This window comes from Sturnus vulgaris, chromosome 7, assembly GCF_052056855.1.
Source record: "Sturnus vulgaris isolate bStuVul1 chromosome 7, bStuVul1.hap1, whole genome shotgun sequence".
Classification (NCBI taxonomy): domain Eukaryota; kingdom Metazoa; phylum Chordata; class Aves; order Passeriformes; family Sturnidae; genus Sturnus; species Sturnus vulgaris.
In genome coordinates this window covers 28,767,322-28,783,739 of record NC_142249.1, presented here as the reverse complement: position 1 = coordinate 28,783,739, position 16,418 = coordinate 28,767,322, and the positions used below count along the sequence as shown (strand labels likewise).

The 16,418-nt window shown below is 39.9% G+C and overlaps 1 protein-coding gene across 1 annotated transcript in view; it reads left to right on the top strand.

Annotated features, from left to right (window-relative positions):
• CNTNAP5 (contactin associated protein family member 5) overlaps positions 1 to 16,418 on the top strand; it is a 269,015-nt gene that overhangs the window by 177,401 nt on the left and 75,196 nt on the right. The window contains exons 12-13 of the mRNA XM_014871836.2: positions 925 to 1,044; positions 11,737 to 11,937. Coding sequence (XP_014727322.1) covers positions 925 to 1,044; positions 11,737 to 11,937 — 321 coding nt within the window. The remainder of the gene's footprint in view (positions 1 to 924; positions 1,045 to 11,736; positions 11,938 to 16,418) is intronic.

Below are 16,418 nucleotides of genomic sequence, written 5' to 3'. Positions count from 1 at the left end.
TGTCAGTATAATCAGGTAAGTGTTCAAGCAGGTGGGGAGGAAAAAAATCAACTCTCCTGAAATGAGATTTAAAGTTGTTTTTCAAGGTCCAGAATCATACATGTGACTGTCTAATACCTCTGGAGTGCCTCTCTGCAGGAGTTTTCATTTTTGCCCCTATGAAGTGACAGTTACATCTTTCCTGATAATATGCCTCAAATACAAAGATTGTAGTGACCTCTGGGTTTTTCTTCCTCCTGTTCTTGCTCTTGGTGACCTGCTGTGCTTGTTTTATTAACCACTTGGATTTTCGTGGGCACTTGTACTCCAACAGAAGAATATTGATAAGCAGAGAGAAAGAGTTGGTTGTATAAAATTAGGTCTAAAGCATAAAAATATCACCTAGGCTGGAGACTATGTCTGAGCTTGAGCTTTTCTGCTGGGGGACAATGGATTTCATTTGCGTAGTAGACTATGGTAAGGCTTTAATGCTTCCTATTAACCTTATTATTCAGGGAAGGTGAGGACTGGGAAAAGTATTTGTTATCTGTGTTGGCAAGACTTAAGTGTATGCCTAGGTGGTAAATTGTGTGTATGTAGGTATGTCTTTGAAATACCATACATGGATGAATATATGTGTACCACTCCATAGCTAGATATGTCAGATTTGAAAGTTCATATCCCTTTATTTAAGTATTTGCATACTTTAACCCAAAATAAAGCAAGTACCTGTATCTTTAAAGCCAGCCTGTATTAAGTTCAAAAAAATTTAAACAAAAGTCTGATTTTTGAGCATGGATTCAGGCCCAAATGCAGTAAGATTTTACATGCTGATCAGCTGTGTGCTGACAGGGTATGTTATGACAATGGTTAACAGAGTTCTCATACAAAACATGTCTGTGTTCTGTCTGTCTGTGATGCAATCACTCTCTCTTTCTTTTAAAGCTGTCTATGAACAATCCTGCGAGGCTTACCGACACCAAGGGAAGACATCAGGTTTCTTCTACATCGATTCTGATGGAAGTGGACCACTGGGACCACTCCATGTTTTTTGCAATATAACAGGTAATGACCTAACCACGACTTGGCTGCCTGATGTCAAGTCTAATTTGATTTGAGGTGGTCTAAGCAGAATGATAGACACGTCAATGATGCAGCTCAGTAGTGGGGAAGAAGCAGGGAATTTGCAACAGAGGTTTCATTTAGAGATGTTTTCTTAAATAAGATCCATGTAAAAGTGATTTTTTAAAACAAGTTTGAAGGACTTGCTAAGTGATATATACACCACTGTCTGCACCTTATAAATAGCACTTCATGATATAACTTTCGATGAGATGTTTGTATTTTACTAAAGAGGTAGAAACTTAGAATCCAAACCATTCTTTTATAATTGAATGGTTTCTCTGGTTTATTAGAATATGAGATCTGGGAATTATTATTAAACTCCTCTCACTGAGCTAGCTATAAACCCTTCTAGTCTGCCATAGGCAGCAATACATCCCCTCATACAAGTGTGCTGCCTTTGGCATTCCATAGAGTGGAAACCTTGATTGTCCCTGCTATTTGTATGGAGGAGAATGCATGATGATTTTAGGAGAAGGGACACCAAAGAGATGGGTAGCAGAGCAAGAGCCTGACAAGGTGACCTGTTGGTTGAGGATTTTAACTTTACAGTTCTGTAGGTTTAAAATAAGAATTGTTTCAAATGAACATACCTGTATGACAAATTCTTCCCTTAAGTGGGTCCTGTTTTGTATATAGGACTGTCAAGAGTATGAGAAAAGATCACATAGCTCTTATTGTGGGTGGGGGTAGATGGTAGGGCTCCCTTTCTGCTTTTTATATTTGAAATAGAGTTGAAATTTCCCACACTGTCTCCTGTTTGGCTTTTTTTGCTTCCTGTGGCCAGGTGCGGATGAAGGAATATTTTATTACCCTTTCTAAATTGCTAATTCTAGCTGAACTACTTTGCCACATATCACCTCCACACTCAGTACTGAAAATTGAGGACTCAGGATATTCATATTTTATCTTTAATCTCCTTGTACTTAAAGTGCCTCAAATTAAATTTTCATTTTTATTTAATTGGTCAATGATTATGTTAATTCAATGCACAATAGTTAATTATTAAGAATGTTTTTTATTCAAGTGTAACAAATATTTAGTAAGATGTATCTCCTTCGATGTTGAATCTCTTAAGAATTGTAACAGAGTTTCACCTTTCTGTGTGAATATCCTTCCTTGATCTTCAATCTGGGAAATGTGCTCATTTTTATTATTTATGATATAAATATGTGTGATTAAAACATTGTCAGTGCTTTTTATCTCCGCTGAAGAAGTAGGATTTTTGACAAACACCTTGCATTTGCTTTCCTCAAATAAACTTTATCTGGCGGAAATCCAGAAGGCATATACCTGATTTTCTCTCTATCTGTAATGAACTTGCTGACATTCTCATAATATTGGTTATGAGCAAAATGGAGGTGGGGAAAACTGGCAGAACCTCCTAGCCTGGAAAACATAATGCTTCTGTGTCAACTAAATATGGTTTGGATGCCTTAATCACAAGAGCTTCTTTTCTCTCTGGGAAATTCCCTCATTGTTATTCTCATAAAAATTGTTTACAGTAATCGATTAAGTGCAAAGTAGGAAAAATATTACTTTGTGTACACAGGGATGGAGTCTCAATTTGCTTCTTTTTTCAGATGATGCTTCTGCTTAGTTTTCTGAAAGTACCCCATATTCAGGGAAAGGCAAAATACAAAATTCTGTGTTGTTACACTAGGTACATAAAAGGAACAGAAAAAGTATTTTTATTCAGTGAACATAAATCTGTACCATACCTCCTGTGAATGGAATTACGTGGATGGTCATAATGTGGATGGCTTCCATGTGTGGGGAGATTAAACAAATTAAAAAGATGGCTGGGGGGAACTGTCACAGGAGAGCGTGCAGATCATGTGTGGCATAGAGAAAACACATAGGAATTGATTCTTTTTCATCATATATGAGCTAAGGGACACTTAAATGATTACATAGCAGGATTTGGGAGTTTTTTGTTTGCTTGCTTTTTCCTGATGCAGTGAATTCACCTTGAAACCACCACAGGACAGCAAGGAGGCTGATAGATCAAGAGAGGGAGTAAAACCCATCTGGAAAAAGCCCCAGTCTTGTCTGATAGATTCAGGAGATGCAAGCAAACACAGAGGTTTAGAAGCAGCTTCTCACTCAGCTAACTGTGACCATTGAGAAATGGGAATGAGCTTCAGGAAAACCTTTTGGCTTCCCTGGGTATCTCTTCACCCTCAGACGCAGAGGTGGGCTCCTGGGCTAAATAAAGCTTTTATTTTACTCAGGCTGGCAGTTCTTTCTGTATACAGTTCAAGAAGCAGCAACCTTTTTATGCCCAAAACGTGTTCAAGCTGAAGAATTTGGAGGTGGAATGGAAAATTCAGGGCAATGACTCATTTAGTGTTTTTAAAAGTGGAGGTGCAGAAAGCTAATGCCTTCTGAGAATTACAGTGCCTTTAATCTGTGAAAGATGAATTCAAAGAAGAAATCAGACCATCAGAAATGAGCAGCATCATTACATTTAAAGAAAAGTGCTTTCCTTAATATTCACTTACATTTTTTAAAGTTCTTTCGAATTCTAATTTAAGTTCTTTTTAATTTTTTTAATTTCTTTCTAACAGCATTTTTACCTGTTTAATTGAAGGGATTCAGATAGGAAACTTGTTTGTAGCCAGTTATTAACTGGGGCACATAAACACCAAATTTTTTGCATATTGGTGTCTGGTCATAGTTATCCAGTGTCTGATGTGGATATGGAAATATCAACATTATAAGGTAGTTTACTGTGTTTATGTTTGCAGTGGTTTCTCTGCAACCTGTCAAGTTTAGCAGCCCACTGGTGAATAGAAATTCTGAGTAAAGCAGAAAATTGTGATTGTGTATGTTGAGAGGGAATTGCACAGTTATACAAAGAGGGAGGGAGATAAGAGAAAGGAAATGTTACAGGGAGAAAAAAAAACAAGAAAATATTAAAAAAATATAAAGTCAATTTTCAGCATGGCAAGAAATTTAGTAGTGTCACAGAATATCTGATGAATAGCTGATACTAGAGTGGGTAAATGTACTTATCCACTGTCTGAAGAAGTGGCTGAAAAAACAAGGTGACAAAAACTATAGATGATGTGCTACTATTTAATAGCATGCTTATTGGTCAAGAAGGGAGAAGAGTGTATGAAGCACTTTAAAAGGATCTTACCTTGAGGGCTGTTTATTTCTACTAAAGGTAAAATACGTTGTTGAAATAGGAGGGTGTCAGGAACATTAATGTGCCTAATCAAAGGCATATGAAGATATCTGAGCAAAGAGAGGTTAAAAGTAAATAATCCAGGACTATTTAGAATGGGAAGACTCAAAGTGCATAGGCCTTCCTGACAGAAGCAATGCTCATTTGCATTTTCTGACAACAGGAGAAGAGAGACAGTTCAATGACAGTGAAAGACAAAAACCTCAAAACTAGATCTAAAAGGAAAAGACAGCACCTTATTACCATAATGTTTTCTTCACTTTATATACCCACTGTAAAAGAACAAAGTCACTTTCACAGGGAAATTCATCAGTTGTAAGAAACACTGAGGAATCCACACCAAATATACATCTGTATGTGGGGAAGTGAACCAAGTGTATGTGCCCAAGCCATGATTGGATGTAGCTGGATGCCATGAAGGACACCAGGAGGATGTGAATGGGTCCATGCAGGGATTACTAAATTGGGGTGGTTGCATTGGGTGCTGTGGGAACACAGGATTCTGATAAATGTGTAGATTGTCAAAATTATATTTGCAGTTTTTTACAATTTTTGCCTTTTTTTCATTCAGCTAAAAATTATTAAAATTTTTATTCTTCCATGTAGTACATATCCCCATTGATGTTCCTAAAACAATCAGTTGTATTATTGTCCGTGACATCCATCTTCCCTTTGTTTCCACATGTGAATCTAAGCTCATCTGTTTATATAATTCCTTAATCTATTTTCCAGAAGAAACCATTTCATTTTACTTTGTATAGCAATTACACAGATGCAGGAGTCATCATGTACTCAGCCCCTTTTGCATTCTTATAGACTTGGGAAATTCTCATGTGAGAAGGAGGGCTACCTCTGGACAGGCTGGAGCAAGAACAGATAGGAGAAGGCCATGCCCTTAATTCTGTCTTTAATACCTGCAGCTGCAGGATTTTGGTACAACAATTTAAATGGTCAAATTCCCTTACTGTTGTGATTGACTTTATACAAGAGAAAACAACAAATGGAAGTTCTTTACAAATTGTTTACTACTGTTTAGATTAAAGGCAGCCCTTAACGATTTACAGTTTATCCTTCAAACACTACGGATCTTTTGGCACACTGTAGTTTTGACAATTGATACGTTTCTCTTTTGAATTTTCATTAGGTATTCTTCCAGAACCTTACAGAATGAAAAAAGCTCTAATATTAATATTATGTCAGAGGCATTGTGCTGTCAACAGCTGCCTTGCTGCTTGCAATGAAATTGTTGTTTTTCAGATGAGCATCATGACAGAAGTCCTGAAGGCCACCTGCACTGTCACATTTGCAGGTACTTCCTAAGGTACTTCCTAAGGAAGTTCTAGTACTGAAGAACATAACTAGATATTTTTCCCTAGCCATTACCTTTTAATAAAAGTTTACTGCCACCTAATCCCTACGTCTGCAGTGCTCAGAAGTTAGAAGTAAGCTGTGGCTCTGTCCGGGTCACTCCAGCTGTCTCGGTTGCAAGGGGTGATCCCTTTGCCCCAGACACGGGTGTCTCCTGCCATTCTGCACCCCTGCAGGTTTCATGCCCACCCCCCAGCTGAGAAACAGCAGGTTTGCTGTGGGCTCTTCTTCTTGTCTGCCAGGCTCCTGCAGCTGTCTGAGCCATCACAAGACATGTGAAACAGCAGAAACGTGGTTTGAGTCTCTCGACACTCACCCTAGAAGGAGGAGACGAGGCAGGGAGGACTGCAGAGTTGTCAGAAGTACAGTGAGTGGAGAAGTGTCCATTTTGCTCTAGGAAGGAGATCAGTGACTGCCTCTTCAGTTTTTTGGAGAGTAATATCTCTTACTGCTTATGGTAAGATACCCTGTATTAAGGAATTACTGAAATGGTGGATTATAGGAAGAAGGCTGGCATGACAATGGTTTGCCTGCTCTGGGCTTCTGCACAGGGTGGGGGAGGAGGGTGGAAGATATCACAAAAGAGGTGTCTTGTCACCCATCAGAGACATCTGGCATGGTCGTTCTGCTGAGAGTTGCCTTGAACGTATTACAGTGCTTCTGGACTGGATGGACGTGGCTGAATCAGAGCTCAGGAGGAAGCTGATGGGCAGAAAACAAGCTGCAGAAGCATGTATTGCTGGGTCAGCCAGCAGGAAAAAAAAGTAGATACGAAAATAGTAATGGGATGCTTTCAGAGAAGACTCAGAAAACATTTCTTTGGAGTCAGTGAATTAAAGCTGTCTGTGATAAGAAATTGGTCTTTTAATATCGTTTGAGGGGAGTGTATATTAGAGCAGCTAGGTTGACCTGCCACTGCAGCTTAGATCACTACAGTGTTTAAGAAGGAAACTCTGGTCTTTTTTGTGGTTGTTCTTTTAGTTACAGGTACATCATTCAGGATAAAATTTGGCATTCAGTGTGGAGCACCATGAAATGAATGCATTGTATGAGGTCTGAGAGTTATTTTTTTCTCTCATGTAGCATTTACCGTATGTTTGGCTTGTTGGCAATTTAATCAGTCTGAATAATCTTGTTTTGTGACAAACCTCCTAAATCACAAAGGAATGATGCAGTTTGTATGGGTGGAATGTGTTCTACAGGGATATTTCAAGTTGAAGAATAAAAATGAGAATTAGACAATACAGAATTCATTGAAAGCCAGTTTTCCAGCTGCTCTAATTTCCCACAATTTAATTTGTGTGCCGTCAAAAGCAACTTGGAGGTTTCCAGCAAGATGATAGAACTATGGGCTAGGCTAAACAGAGAGTCTAAAATGTGCTTAATGCATTGCAGTCCCATGCTGTAGAAGCATCTCCTAGGGCCAAATGCAGACAGCATAATATCCTAGTGAATTGGACCATTAAATAAAACTGTGAAGTCATAAAGCTGTAGCATTACCCTGAAATTAAAGTATTGTCACCTTTGAATTATGGAAATAATTTAACAAGCATTTAGGAAATCTGCTTTTCAGGGCTGCATTAAACTATTCCATGTTGCACAATAGAAGATGTGGCTGTAGTCTCCTACTTGGTTTTGAATTACTTCCACCTTGTGTTTAGTTTGAAATTTTCCCAAGCTGAGAAAGTAATAAAAGAGTAGAATGGAGTAATAGAAGATAAAAATAAACAGTAACCTATGCCTGGACAACAGCTTTTTAATTCTCATTGCAGATTCACAAGTGCAAGGAGAGCTCGTTAAATGGATAAAACAGGAAAAAATATGTGTAGTATGGACAGATGTAAAAATATAATGATAACTTCTTAGTTGAAATACATGAGAAGATAGCCCTATCTGTTTTGTTTAACAGTTTCCAGGTTTAACAGGTATGGAAATGACTAGAAGGAGATAGTGGCACTCAGCTTGGTTTACATCTGTAATTACAGTGTATTGTGTAAAAACATAATGTAAACAAAACAGAGCAAAGATTAAATAAAAATCCTTTCATTATGAAACAGGAACAAGTGTTTGAAGCTCCATTTTCAAAAGCTGTGGGCATTGCAGGTGTAGAGGTGTGCCTCTAAAGGCAAGTGCCAAACAGGGGGCTGAGGTGCAGACAGCTCTTGCAGTGTTTGCTGGGGTGATCTGTGGGCACGTTCAGGGGGCAGCTGCGTGTCTCACACAGGTCCTGAACCTGCCTGCAGTGCCAGATCACACATCATTGTCAGCAGCTGCAGAGGACCTGTCAGTCCAGTAGTGAGGGGAGAATGCCTTGACCTCATTCTGAGCCAGGCAGTGATATTTTGGGAGCAGCCCTAGCTAAACTTGTGCAAGTGAATTTGAGAAAATAGAATGATCTTTTTCTAATTGTTGCCAAGTTTGAGGTGGAGAAACTAGGGTTTGAATAAACCCCAAGGGCTGATCTGAAAGGTGATTGTCTTCAGAAGAAATGCTGGGATTATTTCTGAGTGTTTTTCTGATCTATGGAAGCAGATGCAATGGTCTTGCTATTGTCTTGGAATGGTTCAAGGATTTACTCCCCTCCAGCTCCTAGAAACTTCTCTGTCAACCAGATGCAGGAGGGAGCACTTTTGACTCTTCTACTCTGCCCAAAGTTTAAATAATTTTCAGTCTCATTTGCTGCATTTAAACAGAAGGGTGTCCTTTTGAAAGAAAGAACTTTGTTTTTTGAGGTTTTTTTACTGTGATGTGAATGCAATCCTTTATTCTTGTAGCAGGTTGTGTTTGACTCCGTATGCATTACCTCGCCCCTCTACACCTCATGTGCTGCTTTCTAAAATGGAAGTACTTTTTCCCTGGGAAGTGGGAAGAAGCGTGACTGAGAATCTTGGAATAGATTTCTTTTCCTTTTCCTCTTCTCTCCTTGTTGCCACCAACTCTTTTGTATCTGTGTTGTGTTGAGCTGCCCTTCTGATCCGAGGTTTGCTTGCTGTGGCTTTCCTGTCATTAGATCAATGAGAGAAACATGGATCTTTTTTGAGAAGCTGAACTGATGGATTCCCTTACTTCAAAGGTGAAGCACAGAGGGAAACTTTGAAGTGACCACTAAAGCTTAGATCTGATCTGTAGAAGTATTAAGCCTAACAGACTAGGCATGTGTAGATTAGGAAATCTCTGAAATGTAACTTCAAAATCCTTCTATGCTGCTATAACTTCTTAAACTCCATTCTGATGTACTTGCTAAATCACAATTACTTTGAATACAGAAAGAAACTTGATTTGTTTTTCCTTTCCTTTTGTAAACTAGAGGACAGAAAATAGGTCAATTTATTTCTAAATGATCCTGTGCAGAAAAGCAGGTCTAGAATGTCAAAGTTCACATCTCAAGACAGCTGTGTGCAGCTGTAATGATAACAAGACTGCTGAAAATTAATTAACAATCATAGAGGACGATAAGAGGAAGACCTGTCACTTGGCCTGTCCAACACTTGTTAATGAATGCTGGCTGCTTACAGTATGTTTGCTGATACCTCGTCCAACCTCATTTCAAACATGTCAATTAATTATATTTCCAACACTTTTTTGGGGAAGACAGTTTTGTGCAATTTTTAATTAGCTTTTCCTAGTAATCCTTCTTTGATTCTAGATTGCTATTGATGCTTTTGACTTTCAGGTACCCACATGGCACCTTTCTTGTTGCACAGCCTGGAAAGCACAGCAGTGTTAACCACTGTACAGCTAGAGCATTAGGCTGCTCTGCTTCCTCAGCAGCACTGTAGCCACTATTGTGAACATTGATTTCATTGCATTTTCTTACAATTATGTTCAGAACTCTCAGTGGGGAGGTGCTTTTGACAGCCCACTTGGAATTTCAGCAACCAGTTTATTCCATCATCTCCTGGTTTTATGTCTCACATTATCAGCAACTGGTGTTTGTCTTTTGAGTAGATATTTCAGTTAAGGCAGAAGTTAAACTTCTGTCAGCTTTTATGAGAGAAGGTTAACTCACCCTCAACTGCTTCTGAAAAATCCACTCTGTTCTTGTCAATATTACCTTGAGAGAGCAAAAGAAAACAGAGGGACTGGCTGATAAGGATCCCTACTTTGAGATGTACAAGATGTCTGTCAGAAGTCATTAAAGTATATTGTGTTGGATATATGTGCAAGGCTGTGCAGGGTATTGTGCTACAGTGTTCACTGTGATTACAGCCACTGGGACAAGTATTACAAGCAATAAATTTGTAGTATTTCTTATCATTTTAATCTGACTTTTGTGTATCACACTTTGCAGCAATGTTTCTTTGAGCTCCAACTTCACAGGTCCACAAGCAGCTCCCTGAAGTTTGTAAGAACCACAGAATTGCAGACCTATGAGCAAACTTTCTGTCTACCATCACAGAAATGTGAGAGGGTTGTGAGTGAATGTGTGGTTTGCTGTGTGTAAACTGTCCTTACAGTTAATGCAAGTTAATTTCTCTGTGATTTGCAGCCAGGTCTTGGAACAGACCTCTTTAGATAGTCTCCAGATGGCTGTTGTTACTTGCCTGTCATTTGAATGCCTCCATAACGAGAATCCATTAAATCATCTGAGTGTCTTTGCATAGATAGTCAATTTAGGATTTTTATACACCTATTAGCATTCTATTGAAGTAATCTAGGGGATATTTGTAGCTCAACGAAAAATACTTTGATTGCAATGCATTGTAGAGCTATTGGGCTCATCATGCCAGTGTATTGGGGAATTACTGCAAAGTTCAGGCTCTGCAAGAACTCAGGCCAGGTCATATGGTAAAACCATCCAAATCCTTAAATGCACAGATTTTATAATCAGCTTAGAAATGATACGATTCATTCTTATCTAGGGTTTCCCTGATGAAGCATAAATAACAAAATATAAATCTGTTGCCTAGATCTAACTTTTTCCTCTGTAACTGTCTGCATTTTTCTGTGAGATCGAAATCTCCTTCTCATCAAATGATTGAAAATTGCTGCCTTAAATTTTTGCCCTGTCAGTATCTTGTATCCTCCCTAGACAAGCAGTGTCTTTGATAAAGAGGAAATTTGCTTGATGTGACTCTTACTAAGTGTTGGCCACGTGCAGGGTTCAGTCCTGTGAATCCTCTTTGAATAGTTTGTCTTTAACTCTGTCAGCTCAGCAAATTGGCTATTCAGGTTGTCCTTTCTGCCTTGGCCATTCCTATACCAGAGCCATCTGGGAAAAAGCCTCCCTGGAAGCTGATTGCTCCCAAGTGTGGTGTTCTTGTTCTCATTATGCCAACCCCAATGCTGAATGTGAGCTCCGTTGTAGGACACAGGTTGTGCTTAAGCCTAGATTCACCTACACAATCCCTTGTTCTGCCAGTAAATGAAATTAAGGAAATGAGAATAGGCTCCCCAGCATGGAAAAGCATCAATATTTAGAGTTAACTACAGATGCCAAGTCATATGGCATTCTGTACTGTCATCCAAGTAGGGCATCACTCAACTTATATGCAGAAAATCTGAGAACTGAGTGAAATGAGTGATCTGACTTCCAGCTGGGTGGTAAGAACATACTCTCAGTTTAACTTTCTGGCAAGAGATTGTGCTTTCTGCTCATGGTGAGTTTGTGCAAGCTCATCAGCTGCAGTTATCTACTTCCATTTATTGTTACAACAGCATGGGCTGTGCTCTCAGGCAAAAGGTGAGTATTACCCCCATGAGCCATATTACTATGTATTTTCTCTCAGGGACAAAGCCAGTTGCAAGGTATCTAATTTTATACAGATATCTAGTAATAGAAGAAGCTGAAGGTCTTTTGTGCTTCCCAGGAAGCTTGTAGTTTCTCTCTTGCTCAGCAGGCAGTGCAGTGTTTGCTTGAGCTGGTTCGGGGAGAAACATCTTCGTGGGCCACACTGACCTTTAATGAAGACAGACCTATTGGTGTTCATCACAAAGTGCCCATTTTGGAGCCTGGGATCCTGCTGATGCTCTGTTCTCTGCAGTAAAATGTTAGATTTCAGTTGGTTTTTGTTCCCTGCTTGTTGGAAGTGTTCTGCTGTTAACCTCCCGTTCAATTGTTTTTCATTTAACAGAAGATAAGATCTGGACTTCACTGCAGCACAACAGCACAGGGCTCACCAGAGTGCAAGGAGCTGGTCCAGACAAGCCCTACACCATGTCCTTCAACTACAACAGCAGTGCAGAGCAGCTGGAGGCCGTGATAAACAGTGCAGAGTACTGTGAGCAGGAGGCAGCCTACTACTGCAAAAAGTCACGGCTCCTCAACACCCCGAGTAAGTGCCACCATCCCAAATCTTTCCTTCTTAACTCCTATTGATTGTACAGCAGGTACAGGCCATGCTGCAACTGAGGAGAGAGGGGAAAAAAAAAAAAAAAAAAAAAGTAAAACCCTCAAATTCATAGTAGCAATACAGAGCAGAGTGCAAAACCTTTTACCATTTTGGATTCTGCTGTGCAGTGCCTGTGCTCTGGTGCAAGGGGGTCTGAGCTCCACAGGGGAGTTTTCACTCCATAAGTTCATGCATGCCCAGACTCTGAAAACCTCTGTGATGGAAAGTGCTACCTAGAAACCTGAAAAAGTGTAATTAACTGATAGCAAATAGATGTGTTTATTCATTTACAGTTTTTACCTATATATTAAAGATAAAAAGCATCTAGATTCCTCCAGACTCATAATGTTATGTAAGAGTTTAACCTCTTCTGAGTCCCACAGCCCTGAATATCATGTGTAAAGTGCTTGGTGGTACAGTTTTTGGGCCAAAACTAACTTTGCCCTTGCAATAGAGGGAATATATTTTTTCCCCTGGCTTAATGTACAATGGAAAAAAAGAAAGCAGAGGGTTTCATCAGTTTGTTTCTCTGCAGTACCACATTTCCAGTGGCTACTCAGGATGTCTGGCTTCCAGTCAACTCCGTCTTGATGTCAGGATTTTATGTTTGTTTACTTGGAGAGATGAATGACATTAAGGGCAGACTTCTGAATGTCTTCAAAGTCTCCCCTGTTACTTGTAATGTCTATATTGTTGTGGTGATTATTTGATTATTAGCAACTCTTAAATTTGCTTGTAGTTTAGAAAAAAGACCATAGAAATCCTGAAGGGGAGCTTGCAGTGGAAGTTCCTATTGTCTTAAAACCACATTGCCTAATGAGATGTGTCAAAACCCTCCTGGTTCCAGCAAAGTTACTATAAAAGTTAATGTTTGTGGATCCAGTAATCAGATGCCTTACAGTCAGTTTATTTTTAAAAGCTGTGAATTATATCTTTTGTTATCATCAGATTTACCAGCCAAGAATTGCTTGTATTGCTAATCTTTTTTTAAAGAATGAAATGTTAATATCAGCATCCAAAGTAGAGCACAAAGGAAAAACAAAATGTGGTCATAACTGCTCTATAGAATTGGACTTGGTGTCTTACACTTCTGTATCCCACACCACATTTGATATCTCATACCCACAGAGGCTATTTCCAAAATGTTGTTTTAAGGATGAATGCCACAATATTAGAGCAGGTCTCCATGTGTATAAATTTGCACATTATGAATGGGTTTTGAGATGCCTCTTGCATGTGGGGCCTCTCTAAAGCTGGGCGCACTTCCTGAGAGCCAAAACTTTTTTGGGGAAAAAAAGTAAAGATAATCTTGTGTAAACTGACAGTGTGTAAATTGTGTATCTTCAGGGCTAAAGCTATCAAACAACAGGCAGACTGGCTAAGAGGGCTCCTGACAGGCAGCTCATCCTCTACTTGTCCAGAACCAAAGCTGTGGCTGATTCCTGAAGGGAAAGGATGTGGGGATGGTGTCCAGTCTGGCTTGTGCTCTTGCAGCTGGTGCAGTGCCACTGTGGTCCTGACAGCTGACCACACAAGAACTGTACAACTCATTTAGTATTTACTGCAGCTTCAGCTGAGGAAAAAAAAAATTGCAATCTAGTGTTGTGCACGTGGCAGACACCATAATTTTTCCCTCTTTTTTTCTTAATTTTCTGTGCTTTTTAACTGCACTTGCAAATTTTCCTTTTTTCATCCTGAGCTTTCTCAGTAGTCTGAGGCTGTAAATTTGGCAAGATGTGAAGCATGTTCAAAAATAACATTTCAGTTCTTGAAATGACAAGATAAGGGTAATTTTTTCTTAACTGAGTATTAAGTATTTTTGTAGAAAAGCATTCTTTTCTGCAAGTTCTATTAATTGATATTAATTTTGTAGTGAAATGCTGTTGTATTACAGAGGAACGTAGAGACCAAGTGGTGCTGAACATTATAGGTGTCTTGAAGAGTTAAGGAATTTCTACTCCTAAACTTGAAGATGACCAAAAAGTGTGAGTGACCTCAGGATATTGTGCTGGATTTGCTGCAGAAGGGTCTCACCTGTGTTGTTTTTGCCAGATTTGGGGCCAGAGCAACAGAACAAAGTTCAAAAACCCTTGGGTTCTGTTTCTACATTTGACCTAGACTTCTGGATGTGCTGTGTTCCCTCTTTGTTGCCAGGATGTCTTAATGTATAATTGCTGTTAATGAGCAACACTTCAGAGCTGACTGTAGAATTCAATGTGCAGTGCCCATGTGTTAATGACAATACTGCATCCAGGCCAGCAGGAAATGTTACCTGACCTAATCCAGCTTGCTGAATATCTCCACTCATCATTACCTCTGGACTGAGCCTGCTGGTGAATGCCTGATGGAAGGGCATCTCCCAGAGGTATAGCTAATCTTAACAAACTTATAAAAGTTCCTCTTCCTGCAAGAAATCCAAGCCATTGCTGAGCTGACTCTCATTCTGGACTTTACTTTTTTTTTTTTTTTTCCCCCTCACAAAGGGATGGAACACATAATTAGGATATTACAGCTGGTAGCACCAACACACCAAATCCTAGTCTTTGGGATCTAAATACTATCATATTTCATAGATAAGCAATAAAACCATTTCTCTTTCCTTTTGCATCATAGTGCAAAGATGTATCTTGTTGCTCAGCAATTTTGCTTTCACAGCTTTGACATGGGGCAAATGGGACAAGAAAGGCATTCTGGGCTGCCTCAGAGAAAAGCCCAGGGAGGCTCCTGCTTGCATAAAATCGTTCCAGTTTATATCAAGGAATTTCTCTTTCTTCTTTTGCTACTCCCTCCTGCCCTGAAGACACAGGCACATCCTCAGCGGGTGTGACTGAGCGTAGTATCCCCATTGAGTTCCTTGGATTTACATCTGCAATGTGTCAGACATGCAATCTGGCAGTTGGCAGAGGAGTTTACTCATCTCCACCTCCTGCTGTCTGGAACAGCCTCATTGGTTCTCCCTGTCATACTACAGCATAGCTGCAAGCATGTCTTTGAAAGCAAAAATTAAATTGCCCTGAACTGTACTTTGTACATCTCTGCCATCAGACAGATTTTCAGGAGATTTGTGAATACCACAATAGATGCCTGTTCATCAAGGCATAGCTGGCTTTCTTAAGAAGGTGGCAAAGGAAACTTTTATGACCAGAAATCACAAGTCTCCTGTGACTTTCCCAGGCCTGCTGGAGAAACACTTACATAACCAGAGCAAATCTGACAGTTGGCATTAATTAGGAAAGTAATCCACAAAGTAATCCACACTCTTAGGGAAAGATTCCAGACTTACCCTTAACAAGTAGAGCCAAGTCAAGTAAGCAGGAGAGATGCAGGGTGGGCAGGAAGGTTGAGCTACCTTTAAGTGTGCTCTCTGTATTCTGAGCATATGAAAAAAAATGTAGGCCCCAGGGCTTTGATTTCCTTTCTTCATGGAGCATCTCAGGCAATAGCTAAGGAAAGAGCATGTGTATAAGGATAGGTACATGTGTGCAGATGCACGTTTAATTAAACTGTTAACATACAAAATGTTTGAAGGTATGAAAACATTAACTGAACAAATCCCCAGCTCTTGACTGAATTTGCTCAGTTTTCTAGAAGCAGTGGGTGGACTCAAATGCTTGTCATTTGGGAAGCTTCCTCACATCCACCTTATCAAGGACTTAGCACAGTGACGGCTATATCAGTGGCAGCATAGCTTGCTTTACAATGCTTGGCTGACAGTCTGTCAAGTTCATAGCACATTTGTGTAGGCAGGGACTGAGAAAAGATCAGTCCAAGAGCAAAATCAAAGAAATAGGAATGTCTGTAGGTGGTGGGTTTTTCCTGACTTCTTCCTTATTTTTCTCTTTCCAGTAGAATTCCTACACCATGTCACCTTAAGCTTTGATTTCAAACATTGATCCTAAACTACATCCATCCTAAACTACACACCTCCTCCCTGAACTTATGGTTTGTCAAATCCCACTTGCACCCAGATTTCTACCTCCTCTCCTCCCCTTTGGCTCCCAGCTACTCCTGTATCTCAGTGCTAAGCTGCATCAGGTGCTGTCCCAGTCTGTGACCCCTTATGCCAGGCAACTGGTTGCCCTCACTGGTGAACCACTGCATTTGCATTTTGTAACTCTCTATTGGAGGGAAGGATGTAGTGCTGCCTCACAGTGGGGAACATTTCATCATTTCTTAGTTTAGACTTAATTCCATTGCTGAGGTCAACATTTTTTTTCTTCATCCATGCCCTGTATGTTGCTAGAGCTTTGTCTGTGCAGGCTCCCTCCTTAGCTCCAGATGAGGCCAGTGATGTGAGAGCACAGGGTGCTAAGAAATGTCCTTCAGGCCCTGCCTTCATTAGTGGCTGCTGGAGAGATGCAGCTTAAGGTGAGGAAACAAGTTGAAGTCTTTAGCACATCCCTCAATATGTCCCCATCACCCAG